General features: G+C 42.6%; 1 protein-coding gene across 1 annotated transcript; it reads right to left on the reverse strand.

Annotated features, from left to right (window-relative positions):
* Positions 1-2,279: 2,279 nt before the first annotated feature.
* FAM24B (family with sequence similarity 24 member B) lies at positions 2,280-4,000 on the reverse strand. The gene is made up of 2 exons (XM_047072476.1): positions 3,205-4,000; positions 2,280-2,750 (listed from the first exon to the last, which is right to left on the reverse strand). Exons 1-2 carry the CDS (start codon positions 3,294-3,296, stop codon positions 2,474-2,476), a joined length of 369 nt encoding a protein of 122 aa, XP_046928432.1. The 5' UTR covers positions 3,297-4,000; the 3' UTR covers positions 2,280-2,473.
* Positions 4,001-16,916: the final 12,916 nt, after the last annotated feature.

Consider the following 16,916-nt stretch of genomic DNA (forward strand, 5'->3'; position numbering starts at 1 on the left):
ATGAAACTTTTTTGAGCAGGAAAACGATGACCAGCAGCTCTGTGGAGGGAATGGTGGATACAGACTGAACTTATAGCTTGAAACCCTTCCCAGGTGCTCTCAACTTTCCATGTTGTTCTCACTGTCCTGCAGCCCAGAGACCCTTGCTTGGCTCTAGGACACTGGGGTTCCTGGGCAGGGCACAGTACTAGACTGTGACCCAGGGGTTCCATTCCTAGTTAGGCCCCTGGACCAGACATCTGGCTTCATACCAGTGCCACAGCAGCAAGGCCAGCACCTGTGACATTACCAAGTTGTGCTCAGTAAGGAGCTTGGACACTCACCAAGGTCCCTGGCACAGCCCCACTCAGTTCCTGTCAGCTCGGAGAATTCTGGGGCCAGCCACGTACCAGGTAGGGACTGGATATCCTGATGTGAGAGCAGGGGGCATCAGTATAGGGTAGGTACCCTTCTGATCACTAAGGACCCCTTACCCTCAGCTGTGCACAGATCCCCACTCCTACCCCTACTTTCTTACTAACACCATCCCCCTGTCTCCTATGGACGTGATCTCCTAGCTCCCTGAACCAGCACCACTGGGTGTGAGAGCTCCATGGTCACTCTTCTGGGAGGGGGCTGACAGAGGGGAAGGAGCCCTGGGTCAGCAATCAGGAGACAAGCAGTTCAGGCCATTGGCAATACCATGAGATCCCAGGATTCCAGGGCCTGTGGGGTTGGTATACCTTATTTTGCTTAATCCTCACTATCACCTCTGCAAGCCCTCAATTTACATCACGGAAACCGAGGTTCAGAGAGGTTAAGAAACTTCCCCAATGGCCCATGGCTATTGAAAGGCAGAGTTGGATTTGAACCAAGTGTATCTATCTCTGAAGCCCACAGGGTACGCTCTGTCCCTACTGCCTACCAGACGGGTGTCCCAGAAGCCCTGGCCCCATCCTGCCTCCTTCGTGGACCCGGAGATGCCTGAACTTCATATGTATTCTCAAGGAATTCCTGTACAGAACGTACTTGCACAGGGCCTCCAGGGTTCTGGGCACTGCGCTGCCCGTTGGGTGAGGTTCAGAAGGAAATGGGATGGGCTCAGGAGCTTGCCAGCGACGAGAAAATCGAAGTGCAAGTGAACACCAAATACCAGGCCTGAACAGGAGACGCCAGACAGAGGCAGAGAAAGTGCCTCAGGAACTCAAGAGGGACAGGTCATTTCCAGATGGGAAGTCTCAGGGCAAGATGCAGGGAAGATGCAGCCTTGAATTTGCCTCCTGAAACTCATCCTGAAGCCTGCAGGGATTTTCGTGGCCATTCCAAATGGCTGCCTCCCACATCCCTTCTGGCAAATCTCTCCACCACTGGAGTGCTGAAACGGCCTCATCAGCCAAGCCCTCTGGAGAGAGTGCTCTGCTCACAAAGCCAGGATTTTGTTAACAAGTACAAAATGGAGTTTCAGATGGACAGTCTGTGAGTAAAAAGGGGTCTAGACGGGGGAAAGATCAGGAACAGAGGGGAGCTGATGAACAGGAGTGGAGAGGAGTATGTCCTACTGCTGAGACCAAGAGAATCCTGGCCTCTCCAACTCAGCTGGGGGTTCCGGTCAGCAGTTACAGGCACTGGCAGCTGAATTAGCAAGACTCCGTGTCAAAGGGATCTAGAAGGGAGGGAATCTGCTTCTGAAGAATTGCTTGGAGAATGCCAGAGGGAGAATCTCGGGTTTTCTGAGATGTCTTTTAGATGCCATTGGGCTCCACCCCATCATTACACAGATAAGCTAACCTAAACCCAGACATGTCCCATCGCCTTGTTCCCACGCTCTCCAAGATGACAGTTGTCCTCCTTCAGGACAGTGTGACAGAACTGTGCAGGAGAGGAGCTAGATGAGAGTGGGTGAAACTCTCGGGAGGAGAAGAGCCAAATGAGCTCCTCCAGCTGGGAATTTCTGCTGAGTGGGAAACTGGAAACGCTCTAAGATCAATATATATTTTTCTTCTGGGCATTGGAGATAACTCTCTTTATATTGCAATATAATACTACAAGATAGTTGCCCCAAGTCACCAAGTGGCTAGTACACAAATTTAAGTGCATTTATTATTATTTTTTTTTAATGTTTATTTACTTTTGAGAGATAGCACAAGCAGGGGAGGGCAGAGGGAGAGAAAGACACGGAATCCGAAGCAGGCTCCAGGCTCTGAGCTGTCAGCACAGAGCTGAACGCGGGGCTCGAACTCAGGAAGTGTGAGATCATGACCTGAGCTGAAGTCGGACCTTAACCAACTGAGCCACCCAGGGGTCCCTAAGTGCATTTATAACAAACAACAACAAACACCAGAGGCAAAGAATTCTTTTCAATATTGCATTTATTCAAAACTACATAAATATGTTACATAATACATAATGTAAACATTATAAAACTTGACTTGAATAATAAAACATTCTACTAAGAAAGAAAGACTGCGCATGAAGATTTTTGTGCCCACCCAAGTCAGAGTCCCTCGTTTACGTCACAGAAGCATGGTGGCAGGGAATCAAAGTCGGCATACAAGCTACATTCGTCACAGCACTGGAGGTTGGGATAAGACCCAGCAGTGATGGCTGCAGCCGCGACCTTGTCCAGGGGTGAATTTTTTAAGGCCAAACAAAGAGGTGCCTTTGAACATCTTAAGAAAAGACATACGTAAAGTGTAGGATTAGAATTTTTCTTCTCCATCCATTTGTCACAATTATCGGGGGTACCTGGGAAGTTTAGGGCTGGAGCCAATTAAATACATGACACCAGCCCCAAACTAGAGTTCTCTGGCCCTGACCCAAGTTCCTGTCTAACCCCCTCCTCTCCTAGGATTGCTAGAAATGTAAAATCAGGTTGCAGCAAATAAGGGAGAGTGAACTACAAGCGTGGATCCCCCAGCGGACTGCTACAGGCCCATCAAGTGCAGAGCGTGATTGGGAAGAGGGTCAACTCAGTGAGGGTAGGTGAAGCAAAGCAGCACCCAGCCACCCAGCCGAGAACATTCTACTTATGAGCTCACAGCCCTAAGCCAGAAGGGGAAAAAAACCAAGGTTCCACACTCACCTGCCTTTGCCTTTTCCAACCCACTTGCCCTTCCTGGCCTCACCCAGGGTGGGGCCACAGGGCAAGGAATGACCTTGCTCAAGCAGAGAGCCCCAGGTATCCTATTTGAGGGGGTATTTTTCACTCTTACCCACATCACTCACTTCAATGCGTTGGCTACTTTGTAGTAAAGACAGATGACAACAGCCATCAGCACAAGCATGGCCACCAGGATACCGCCAGCGATGCTGAACATAATTATTGTGTTGACTTTAGTAGACTTATCTAGGCAGAGAAGCGAAGGCAAGCAGTGAATGTGGCCTCCCTCCCCACACACCCACCTAGCGACCTCAGCAGCTTCCTCTAGTGGAAAAAGAATGAAACCCAAACCATGGATCCTTATGCAAAATGAGTCTTCCCAGAAAGCCTAGGACCCTACGCTGGCCCAGAGAGGGGGAAAGGGTTTATGTTTGAATGAGAGGAGACTGAAATACAAAATCCAGAAAGAAAGAAGAACGTGGAAGAGTCCCATTCTTCCTTTCACAGGAAGTAATGCGCAGCTATACAAATGGTTTTAGTCCCAAATACCTGGATTTCCTGAGATACATTCATTTTCAGATTCAGAATTAAGTCCTCACTCGATATCAAGCTAAAAAATCTATGGGAACGATTAAGGGGATGACTTTTTAAAAAGGTTATGTTCAACAATGCTGATCATATACAAATCCATTTTGTAAGTGATACATGTTTCAGGAAAACAGTTTTCTATTCTTCCACTGACAACTGCCATTTTTCCTTCTAAATCCTCCCAGGAAATCCAGTTTTTCTGGAATACGCAATTTGTTTAACCTTATTCCCTGAAACTGGGGGAAAGTGAAGAAGGACTGAAGAATAAACAATCCAACTGCCAAAACATACTATTTTTTTCTTTAAAAAAATTTTTTTTAAACATTTATTTACTTTTGAGAGACAGAATGAGACAGAGCATGAGTGGGGGAGTGGCAGAGAGAGGCGGGGACACAGAATCCAAAGCAGGCTCCAGGCTCTGAGCTGTCAGCACAGAGCCTGACGCGGGGCTTGAACTCACGAACTGCGAGATCATGACCTGAGCCGAAGTCGGAGGCTTAACCGACTGAGCCACCCAGGTGCCCCCATACTTACTATTTTCTAACTCTTCCATGCTCGATGAACGCCAGCAGTAAAACAAAATTACAATTAATATAAACTTTAGGGAACAGTACATCTTATCAGGAATTTCTCAAACTTTTAATTTGAGAAAGTCCTAATTATCCCGTTAGGAGTAATTAAGATACGAAGTTTGAAGAGCTTATTTTTAGATGCATAGTCTGCACGAGAGCTGGCAGAATGCACAGCCAACGTCCAGCTCCAACTTCTATGCCTGTCAGGCCATACATGGGCTGTGTGACATCAACACTTCAGACACCAACTCCCTTTCACAGAGTTCTGAATTCCATTCCATGTTCAGATATATGTTAGGACCAACAGCAAGACGAATGTCCAAATCCTATTCTAAATAATTTACTCTCAGTCTCACCTTTTTAAGTTTTCTTCCCTCAGAGAACCTTTTAGGGCTTGACCATTAATTAAAAGCAAATCTGGGATTTCAATAAAGTAAAATGACAGTAGTGTGGTAGTGTGGAGAGTCTAATATCTAAAAATACTCATATATTTAAAAGTTCAATTATAGAAGACTGGGTAGACTTTATGTTGGGGCAACACAATAGAATAATATATAGTTGTAGTCATTCTACAGGACTCAGATATAGGTTAACAGACTTTGGGACATTATACTTCTTGGCTAAGGCAAAAAGATTTCAAAAAGTAATTTGAATAGGATGCCTGTTATAAATCAGGATTCTATTATTTTGAAGTACTCACACCTAACAAAGCTCGTTCAATTAAATGAGGAAACTATTTTAACTATGAAGGGTTATTCCTTGTTGCTTTCTCCAAACCCTGGGTGGAATCACAAATAGCAGGGGAGTTATCAACAAACGCAGTGGCATAAGACCTCTGAAAATTCTTTCCTCTCTAAAAGCAATGAGGAATCTAGCAGAAAAACTGACTTTTTCAGACTCTGAAAATTAAAAGCTTGGTGCAGCTCAGGAAACATTTATTTAAGAAGAACTGAATCTTAGTATAAACAGCAAGGTTTATGGCATTGTTCCATCCTTCACTCTCCAGCTCCATGGCAACCTTGAAAATAACTGCCCAGGCTCCAATGCAGCCACCAAAGGGAAAATAGAGGTAAAGCTCTATCAAAGCCTTATTCCCCAAGAACTGTCATTATTTGACCTGTGTGCTGGTTACCTGAAAATCCTCACTTGCAAAGCTATCTGTCTGTTATTTGACATAACGTAAGAGTTCACCCAATGCAAAAAGTCTTCTTCTAAGGGGATTTTGGCAAAAACAATTACAGACAATAGTTTTAACTTCCTGGCTGCCTGAGGTAGGTGGATAACATTTGGGGCAAATCACAGAGTAGCCAAACAGCTTGAAGGAAAAGTTGGTAAATTAGATGTCCATAGGAGTTTTGAAAAGCTCTGATATATTCCTGGGACTCTAAGCCATGCACAGGTGTAGGGTTGTGTGCATGTCTAAGGCTGTGAGCATACTCAAGAAAGACATGAGATGGCCCTAAGCATTCACCTCTGACTGACCTTGAGGCTTTTTCCAAGCAAAAAGTGAAGGCTATGGCAGAGTTTTCAATTGCTTGGCTGATTGTCAAAGGCATGCCCCAACATGCACACAGAGCCCCTCATGAAAGACTAGTGGATTTAATTGGTTCCAGGCATTTAAGGTAATCTTTGTCCAATCATTAGCTGATCACTAAGCTAATCAACAGAGACTTCAGTGTCCACATACAACAAAGATTACAGATTTTATAGAATTTGTTGAGAAGTCACCAAACAAAAACAAACTCTGGATAGCAGGGAGAATCAGATTTCCAGAGTTGCCATGTTGTATTATTTTAAATGTCTAGTTTTCATTGAGACTACAAGACATGCAAAAAAAAAAAAAGAGAGAGAGAAGAAAAAAAGAAAAGAAAGAAAAAGGAAGGAAGGAAGGAAGGGAGGAAGGGAGGAAGGGAGGAAGGGAGGAAGGGAGGAAGGGAGGAAGGGAGGAAAGAAAAAACAAAAGTATGGCTGATAAAAGTGAAGTAATTAATAAAAAACTTTCCTTAGGAAGCCCAGACATTGGCCCTACTAGACACAGGTTTTAAATCAACTATTTTAAATATTTTCAAAGGAATCCATGTCTAAAGAACTAAAGTATGAGAATAATGACTGTGATGGAGAGTATCAACAAAGAGAGAAATTAGTAAAGAGTCAAACAGAAATTTCGGAGTTGGAAAGTGTAACTGAGAAAAATTCATGAGAAGAGCTTAACAGCAGATCTGAGCAGGCAGAAGAAATAATCAGTGAGCTCAAAGATAGGTCAATTGAGAATATCCAGTCTGAGGAACAGAAAAAAAAAAAGGATGAATAAAAATCAACACAGAAATTCCTGTTCCACCACAAAATGTAAAAAGCTTGGGAGTTGCCATCCTCAAAATAAGAAAAAAGCTGAACAAATTGATAATCATAATGTCTTCCTAGGTCAACCAGTGAATTGAAGTCACAGGGCAAATAGACACCCCAAAACTGAAGAGACTGGTGAATATAGAGAATCACAGCTTCTCAGAAGCAGAAGCCACTGCTAGAGTCAGCAACTGATAGGAATTTTTAAATAATAATTGATAAATTGCTGGAGGCTGAATGAGGACCAGCATGGAAGAAACAAATTCTTGGGGTCCCAAGTTTCATCTGGGAGGGCAGCCACTTTCATGAATTTTACCTCAAGGAGATCAACTAGATCTGTGAAGACCACAGAAAAATCCCCTCATGTTTTGGTCTCCCGCAGTGGAGGTGGTCTTATTCAGGAGGTGAAAGTCCTGAATTTCCAGTAAGCCTTCTCTGATACTACCCCAGCAATTAAGCGGAATGGTGCCTCATTATCACTGGGTCAAAACGAAAAGTTCACACTTCCCAAGATCTCCACGATGGGGGTGTTATCACCCAGTGTTCTCTGACACTAGTCTGGCAGGAAGGGGTGATTTGGGACAATACTTTATAGCCTGGTGAGAGTGAAAGTCTAGCCTAAGTCTTTACTGGGGAGGGGGGCTGGGGGTGAGCCACAGTTTTTTTCTGGGATATTTGGCTGGAATACAGGCTCCCTGTCTTGTCAGGCTCCCCCCCCCCCCCGCCTTTTTTTTTTTTTTTTTGGTCCTTTGGCTAGAGACAACAGGGTTTTGCTTTTTTGGTTTGTTGGCTTGTTGTTTGTTTTTGTATTTTTTTTGTTTTTTGTGTTTGTTTTTGTCTGCACCCATTAGTGTTTCCAGGTTGCTGCTTCTTCATCTCCAAGTCTGGAAATATGAGGCAGTAACAAAACCCAGAGAGCTCACCACCATGTTCCTTGGATTTCAAGTTTCCTAACTTGTCTGTTTTCTTCTCTCCACCTGTCAAGGCCTTGTGTTTGTTTTATACATAACGTCCAGGATTTTTAGTCACACTTGGTAGAAAGCATAAAAGTACACCTACTCCATCTTCCCAGAAGCAGAAGTCCCTCGTATGGAAGATTTGGGGTTTTGTTGTTTTTATTTTTATATTTTAGTTAGTTAACATACAGTACAATATTGGTTTCAGAAGTAGAATTCAGTGACTCATCATTTACACACAACACCCAGTGCTCATCACAAGTGCCCTCTTTAATACCCATCACCCATCTAGTCTATCTCTCACCCACCTCCCTCCATCAACCCTGTGTGTTCTCTATTATCAGGAGTCTCTTGTAGTTTGTTTCCCTTTCTTCTCCCCACCCCCCCATCCCACCCAACCACATATTCATCTGTTTTGTTTCTTAAATTCCACAAGCTAAATCATGTTATTTGTCTTTCTCTTATTTCACATTCTACCTCCAGCCACATTGCTGCAAATGGCAAGATTTCATTCTTTACACACACCATATCTTCTTTATCTTTTCATCAGTCAACGGACATTTGTGCTCTGTTTAGCTATTGTTGACAATGCTTATATGGGAGATGGTGAAATCAATCCTCTACTTAATGGCCATAGTCACTGTGCCAATCCTGCACTTGTCTGCCTCTGAAAGTGAATGCCTCCTTAAATCTTGTGTCCCAGGCACTTCACGTGTCCTCTTAGATGGGGCCCTGTCCACCTTTCCACACAGTCTATCTCTCCAGCTTCATCTCCCACTGCATTTCCCCATACGCCATGCATTTTCATGCCACTGAGCCTTGACTAGATGGCTCTCCCAGTCCCTTTCCTCCTCTATCTGCCGTAATACTAACCCTGCAGGGCTTTACTCAATGCAACATCCTCGGTAAATTCTTCGCTGCTTCCCATCTGTCTCCCATGTTAATTGCTCGTTTTCCTCTGTATCCATGACACGTGCTTGTACCTCTCTAAAAATTTGAATTCCAGGGGCGCTAGGTGGCTCAGTCAGTTAAGCCTCCGACTTCAGTTTAGGTCATGAGCTCATAGCTCGTGAGTTCGAGCCCCACGTCAGGCTCTGTGCTGACCACTCAGAGCCTGGAGCCTGCTTGGATTCTGTGTCTGCCCCTCCGCTGCTCATGCTCTGTCTCTCAAAAATAAACATAAAAATTTTAATTTGAGTTTCATTTGCCATAAGGATTTCCAGTTCCTGTTTTAACTCTGAACAGACATTTGTCTTGAGTACAGGAACCTACTATGTTCACTCTCACTGAACCCAATACTCTGGAGTTGAATTAACTGTGGGGTGTTTTTCTGATTTTTATCTTACAAAAATGTTTTTTTCCAAGCTTCTTTTCTATGCCCTCCATCAAAGCAGCAACTATTCTGAGGGACATGTTCTCGAATGAGCTTAGTCATGATTAAATAGACAAGTTATGTAGACCTTCCCTACAGAGATGACCACTTCATTTCTTGGTTTCCTTTTATTCCTGTGGTTACTTAGTTGCCGTTTGAGGAGTCTGTACATTGAAAATTTGCCTTGTATCAAGGTATGTTTCACCGGGCAGAAACTCAGGATCCCCAATATCAAACAGAGGGCTTAGAGTCCACTAGGTGCTGACACATTTCATGGGCAATGACCCAAATATGAATTTTGTCAATCTGATAACAACTTGCCTCATCTAAACCTCTAAATTCAGACAGAGCAATAAATTCGGAGAAAACAGTAAACCATGAGCATTATTACTTCATTTATTGTTCAGAATATTTTAGGGGCTCCTGGGTGGCTCAATCAATTGGGCGTCCAACTCTTGATTTTGGCTCAAGTCATGACCCCACTTTCATGAGATCGAGCCCCATGTTGGGCTCTGCACTGACAGTGTGGAGTCTGCTTGGGATTCTCTCTCCCTCTCTGTCCCTCTCCCACTCTCTCAAAATAAATAAATAAACATTAAAATATATTATTTTACTCATTACTTATTAGTCAGCAACATTAAGCTACTGACCTTATTACTTCCAATATGTTTTAGCAGTATTTTTCTGATCCTCACTGGAGATGGCCAGAAGACAATGACTAAGACTTGGACAGATGAGGAAACTGAAGCAGAGAGCAGAAGTGACTCCCTTAGGTCCCCTAGCAAGTCACTGGCAGGGCAGGAACTAAGGCCTGGTCCTGTGATCTATCCCTCCAGCCCCCTCCTCCCAGGTCCAATGCCCTTCTACCCCCTCAACCTTTCTGCAACCCTCTGAAATGATGTGTGCCCCATTCACAGTGCCCACTAAACCTATCACCCAGAGGCTTTGATTTTGGCTCGGAGCTGAAAGATATGCAAACCAGTTGCATTTCATTTAGGGAAGGGCCTGGTTATTGTTAATATTTTAATCCTAAGTGCTCATTGGCAACTCACATGTAGTGATTGGTCAGGAGTACTGAGAGTGGGGCAGGTGGGTGGCTCAGTCAGTTCAGTGTCTGGCTCTTGATTTTGGCTCAGGTCATGATCTCAAGATCATGGGATCAAGCCCAGTGTCAAGCCCCATGGCAGGCTCTCTCCCTCTTCCTCTGCCCCTCTTGTGAGCATGCATGTGCACTCTCTCCTAATAAAAGAAAGGAAAAAAAAGGCACTCAGAGTGGTGGGAGGGGCCGTGTGTTCCAGATGGCAAAAAGTAGGCGGTGGCTGTATGCAGAATCCAGGAGTTGAACTTTGTGATGTGATCCAGGTTACAGGGTTTGTTTTCCTGGCAAATTCTTCATCATTCACACCCACAAGGACTTTCACCCAGACCCCTTACTTTGCCAAGTGCCCATCCTATGGCTCTCGCCCGGGGCAGGTGGTGGCAAACACCCGGCTACTTGTAAATTGCACATCTGTGGCAGAAAGCAGCCCAGGTTCCAGGCTACTGGAATAAGCCTGTGAGCACCCCCTTACTTGGCCCAGGTTCCATCTCCAGGCCTCTTCCACAGCTCCTGCTCTGCTCCCAGGATCTTCATCTTTACCCTCAGACTCCTGCTCAGCTGAGGACCTTGCTATGGTTCTGGCAACTGCCATGAAAAGAGTCAGGTTTTGCCCTAAATAGGAAGGATCTTCCAAACTGAAATCCTCTTCTAGCAGTACATGCTACTATGCCAGTTAATTCCCTGATTAATTCCCAAATCTGTGTCTATGTAAGACTGGTTCTAATGCTTGCTTTGTCTTTTCAGCCTAAGTTTTTCTTGCCTTTTAGCATGCATTACGTTTTGCTGAAAACCAGACATAATGTATCTGGAGAAATGTATAGGAACTGAAGTAATCAGGTTGTTAGTGTGGAGTTTTATGTTAATCTGGTTAAGGTAGGCTATGTTTAACGTTTGCTGTAACTATAGGTGTCAGAAGCTTCAATTTCCTCCAGTATTCTTGCTTTTGTTCCCCCACCCCCATCTTTGGTTTCCCTAGAAACTCTTTTAAAATAGTCTGCATCCTACTCTTTCAACTGTCATCTGTTTTTATACTGAAGCCCTATTAATATTGGTAAGGCACTGGGGAAGGAAGGCATTCAGAATCTTATGACTAAATCTATTTTTAGCATACCTGAGTCCCTAGCCTGTCACCATCAAAAATGTCTTTTTTTTTCCCCCTGCCCCTACTTGCTGACTGGAAGGCTAAAGGGGTCAGAGTAGTCTAATTGCTCATCCCCAGGTCACAAAAGACTCTGGTGGTTTCCCCTGAGGGTACACCTTTGTTAAGAACACTGTGGGCTGGAGCATCTGGGTGACTAGGTCAGTTAAGCCTCTGACTTCAGCTCAGGTCATAATCTCACGGTTCATAGGTTTGAGTCAGGCTCTGTGTTGACAGCTTGGAGCCTGCAGTCTGCTTCAGATTCTGTGTCTCCCTCTCTCTGTGACCCTCCCCCACTTATGTACTGTCTCTCTCTCTCAAAAATAAATAAACATAATTTTTTTTTTTTTTTTTTTTTTTTTTAGGAATACTGTGGGGCTGTATTTCCAGATGGTTACTTTCCCCTCCCCACTGCAGAAAGCCTGATGGGATTCTTCTCCAATCTTCACTGTGTAAATATGGTGGGGTTCCTGGAAGTAAAACCCATAAAAGTATGGGACCTCCTAAATGTGGGCTCTCAGGAGTTTCCATCTCCTAGCTAGCTAGTCCACACTTGGCTTCCAGCAATTTATTAATGACCATTTAAGTGTTCCTACAAGTTACGGCCTCCAGAAGATTCTGTTCCTGATAAGCAAATCTCAAGTGTGATTTTCTGCATTTACCTCTCTCCAGTTTTCAGAGTGGCTCTTCGTTTGCCCTGTGACCTCAATTATCTGGTACATTTTTTAAAAGTCATTGATTTCCTTGGGGCGCCTGGGTGGCGCAGTTGGTTAGGCGTCCGACTTTAGCCAGGTCACGATCTCGCGGTCCGCGAGTTCGAGCCCCGCGTCAGGCTCTGGGCTGATGGCTCAGAGCCTGGAGCCTGTTTCCGATTCTGTGTCTCCCTCTCTCTCTGCCCCTCCCCCGTTCATGCTCTGTCTCTCTCTGTCCCAAAAATAAATAAACATTGAAAAAAAAATTTAAAAAAAAAGTCATTGATTTCCAGTTGAAACAGCTTTTCTCTTATGATAAAGACAGTTGTGATGAATTCCAAACTCTTTGCATGTCAGAGCTGAAACCAAAAGTGATTTTTTTTAATTAATAATATAAACCCACATAAACAAAAGCTCTTTGGAGTATTCAACCCATGAGAATGTAAAGGGTCCTAGGCCAAAAGTATCTGAGAACTACTGTGTTACAATACACAGTCAGTCACGATTCACACTATAAATACTAAGTTAATAATAAACCGCTCTTTAAAATAGCTAAGCCAATCTGAAAAAGAAAAGGGAGATGACCCAAATAGATAAAATCATGAATGAAAATGGAATTATTACAACCAATCCCTCAGAAATACAAGCAATTATTAGGGAATACTATGAAAAATTATATGCCAACAAACTGGACAACCTGGAAGAAATGGACAAATTCCTAAGCACCCACGCACTTCCAAAACTCAAACAGGAAGAAACAGAAAACTTGAACAGACCCATAACCAGCGAAGAAATTGAATCAGTTATCAAAAATCTCCCAACAAATAAGAGTCCAGGACCAGATGGCTTCCCTGGGGAATTCTACCAGACATTTAAAGCAGAGATAATACCTAGCCTTCTCAAGCTTTTCCAAAAAATAGAATGGGAAGGAAAACTTTCAGACTCATTCTATGAAGCGGCATTGATTCCTAAACGAAACAGAGACCCAGCAAAAAAAGAGAACTACAGGCCAATATCCTTGATGAATATGGATGCAAAAATTCTCAATAAGATACTAGCAAATTGAATTCAACAGCATATAAAAAGAATTATTCACCATGATCAAGTGGGATTCATTCCTGAGCTACAGGGCTGGTTCAACACTCGCAAATCAATCAATGTAATACATCACATTAATAAAAGAAAAGAACCATATGATCCTGTCAGTGGATGCAGAAAAAACATTTGACAAAATTCAGCATCCTTTCTTAATAAAAACCCTCGAGAAAGTCGGGATAGAAGGAACATACTTAAACATCATAAAAGCCATTTAAGAAAAGCCCACAGCTAATATTCATCCTCAATGGGGAAAAACTGAGAGCTTTTTCCCTGAGATCAGGAACACGACAGGGATGCCCACTCTCACCACTGTTGTTTAACATACTGTTGGAAGTGCTAGCATCAGCAATCAGACAACAAAAGGAAATCAAAGGCATCAAAATTGGCAAAGATGAAGTCAAGCTTTCACTTTTTGCAGATGACATGATATTATACACGGAAAACCCGACAGACTCCATCAAAAGTCTGCTAGAACTGATACATGAATTCAGCAAAGTCGCAGGATACAAAAGTAATGTACAGAAATCAGTTGCATTCTTATACACTAATAATGAAGCAACAGAAAGACAAATAAAAAAACTGATCCCATTCACAATTGCATCAAGAATCATAAAATACCTAGGAATAAACCTAACCAAAGAAGTAAAAGATGTGTGTGCTGAAAACTATAGAAAGCTTATGAATGAAATTGAAGAAGATACAAAGAAATGGAAAAACATTCCGTGCTCATGGATCGGAAGAATAAATATTGTTAAAATGTCAATACTACCCAAAGCTATCTACACATTCAATGCAATCCCAACCAAAATTGCACCAGCATTCTTCTTCAAGCAATCCTAAAATTTGTATGGAACCACAAAAGACCCTGAATAGCCAAAGTAATATTGAAGAAGAAGACCAAAGCGGGAGGCATCACAAGCCCAGACTTTAGCCTCTACTACAAAGCTGTAATCATCAAGACAGAATGGTATTGGCACAAAAACAGACACATAGACCAATGGAATAGAATAGAAACCCCAGAACTAGACCCACAAAAGTATGGCCAGCTAATCTTTGACAAAGCAGGAAAGAATATCCAATGGAAAAAAGACAGTCTCTTTAACAAATGGTGCTGGGACAACTGGACAGCAACACACAGAAGAATGAAACTAACCCACTTTCTTACACCATTCACAAAAATAAACTCAAAATGGATAAAGGATCTGAATGTGAGACAGGAAACCATCAAAACCCTAGAAGAGAAAGCAGGAAAAAACCTCTCTGACCTCAGCCGCAGCAATTTCTTACTTGATACATCTCCAAAGGCAAGGGAATTAAAAGCAAAAATGAACTATTGCGACCTCATGAAGATAAAAAGCTTCTGCACTGCAAAGGAAACAATCAACAAAACTAAAAGGCAACCAACAGAATGGGAAAAGATATTTGCAAATGACACATGAGACAAAGGGCTAGCATCCAAAATCTATAAAGAACTCACCAAACTCCACACCCAAAAACCAAATAATCCAGTGAAGAAATGGGCAGAGGGGTGTCTGGGTGGCTCAGTCAGTTGAGCGTCTGACTTCGGCTCAGGTCATAATCTCACGGCTCATGAGTTCGAGCCCCTGGTCGGGCTCTGTGCTGACCGCTCAGAGCCTGGAGCCTGCTTTGGATTCTGTGTCTCCCTCTCTCTCTGCCCCTCCTCCACTCATGCTCTGTCTCTCACTCTCTCTCAAAAATAAATAAACATTCAAAAAATTTTTTTAAAAAAAGAAATGGGCAGAAAACATGAATAGACACTTCTCTAAAGAAGACATCCAGATGGCCAACAGGCACGTGAAAAGATGCTCAATGTCACTCCTTATCAGGGAAATACACATCAAAACCACACTGAGATATCACCTCACACCAGTCAGAGTGGCCAAAATGAACAAATCAGGAGACTATAGATGCTGGAGAGGATGTGGAGAACGGGAACCCTCTTGCACTGTTGGTGGGAATGCAAACTGGTGCAGCCACTCTGGAAAACAGTGTGGAGGTTCCTCAGAAAATTAAAAATAGATCTACCCTATGACCCAGCAATAGCACTGCTAGGAATTTACCCAAGGGATACGGGAGTGCTGATGCATAGGGGCACTTGTACCCCAATGTTTATGCAGCACTTTCAACAATAGCCAAATTATGGAAAGAGCTTAAATGTCCATCAACTGATGAATGGATAAAGAAATTATGGTTTATATACACAACGGAATACTATTTGGCAATGAGAAAGAATTAAATATGGCCTTTTGTAGCAACATGGATGGAACTGGAGAGTGTTATGCTAAGTGAAATAAGTCATACACAGAAAGACAGATCCATATGTTTTCACTCATGTGGATCCTGAGAAACTTAACAGAAGACCAAGGGGAAAGGGAAAGGAAAAAAAAAAAGTCAGAGAGGGAGAGAGCCAAACCATAAGAGACTCTTAAAAACTGAGAATAGGGGCGCCTGGGTGGCGCAGTCGGTTAAGCGTCCGACTTCAACCAGGTCACGATCTCGCGGTCCGTGAGTTCGAGCCCCGCGTCGGGCTCTGTGCTGACTGCTCAGAGCCTGGAGCCTGTTTCCGATTCTGTGTCTCCCTCTCTCTCTGCCCCTCCCCCGTTCATGCTCTGTCTCTCTCTGTCCCAAAAATAAACGTTGAAAAAAAAAATTAAAAAAAAAAAAAACTGAGAATAAACGGAGGGTTGATGGGGGTGGGAGGGAGGGATGGGTGGGTGATGGGCACTGAGGAGGGCACCTGTTGGGATGAGCCCTGGGTGTTGTATGGAAACCAATTTGACAATAAATTCCATATTAAAATAAATAAAATAAAATAAAATAAAATAAAATAAAATAAAATAAAATAAAATAGCTAAGCCAAAAACTTACATTGTGATATTGGTGGAAAGTTTTTAAAAATATGTTTTATTCTTTATCTGAAGTGGGGGGAAAAAAAGAAAAACAAAAAAAATCTCCAATTCATGACAAGAGTAATGTAGCACATTAAAACCAAGGTAATCTCAGCAACCACCATTCTAGCTTTGAAAAAAAAAAAAGCATAAGATTGAATTTACTCATTTCTCCTTTTTCTGCTCCTCTTACATTGTAATAAAGTTCTGAACTCATACTGCTACCCTTATCAGTTCCGTGCAAAAACATATTCTGAATATGTCCAACCAAGTATAAAATAATCTCTAATCTCAATAATCATTCAGATGGTAAGGAACACAAATATGAGAATTATTTCATAAAGTCCCAAACCACAAGGGAGGTATAGTACCTAAAACTTCTAAGTGTAGTACAGAAAAATTAGTAATTAATTCTGTAGTGCAGTGGAGGTCTATACTTGGTTTTCAACAGTAAAGAGGATTTTCCCTGCTATCCAAAAAACAAAACAAAACAAAACAAAACAAACAAACATTGTAGGTAGAGAGAAAAGCATGTGCAAAGGTAGAAGAGACCAGAATGCAGGCAGGAGACAAGAGTATGAAAGGCTTTATATGCTAAGCTAATGAACAAAGACGATGGTGACTCAGGAGCAGGACAATCAGAGGACAGTGCAAAGAATGAAATGAAGATGAAAATGAACGCTAATGACCAGTGAACAAACTCTGGGGATTATTCAAATGAAAGTTAGTGCTTGAGAACAGAAGAGGCAGAGGTGGAAAAAGACAGGAAGGTTTTTCTCTTAAAAAAGCAAGCAAGCAAGCAAGAGTGAAAGAAAGAAAGAAAAAGAAAAAAAGAAAGAGAAAGAAAGAAAGAAAGAAAGAAAGAAAGAAAGAAAGAAAGAAAGAAAGAAAAAAAGAAATCAAGACTTTGTGGTTTATTGGATATATGGGAATGAAAGAAAGGGAAGGACCACAGAACTCTATAGTTTTCTGACCTACAGCTTTCAGTTTTATGTAAGGAAGTCAACACCCAGTTGGTAATATTGATCTTGTTCATTAACTTGAACTCTGAAAAAGAGTATTTTCCTTTG

Source organism: Lynx rufus, unplaced genomic scaffold (genome assembly GCF_022079265.1).
Source record: "Lynx rufus isolate CCGP_SWC_20201006 ecotype Redwood Valley unplaced genomic scaffold, mLynRuf1.p SCAF_11, whole genome shotgun sequence".
NCBI classification, from domain to species: Eukaryota; Metazoa; Chordata; class Mammalia; order Carnivora; family Felidae; genus Lynx; species Lynx rufus.

Bases quoted from the DNA above. Each gene is read 5' to 3' on its own strand.
- FAM24B (XM_047072476.1), bottom strand. From the start codon at position 3,296: ATGTTCAGCATCGCTGGCGGTATCCTGGTGGCCATGCTTGTGCTGATG. The intron at 2,751-3,204 runs GTGAGTGATGTG...GTCATGTATTTA, and splicing joins AAAGTAGCCAACGCATTGAA to ATTGGCTCCAGCCCTAAACT.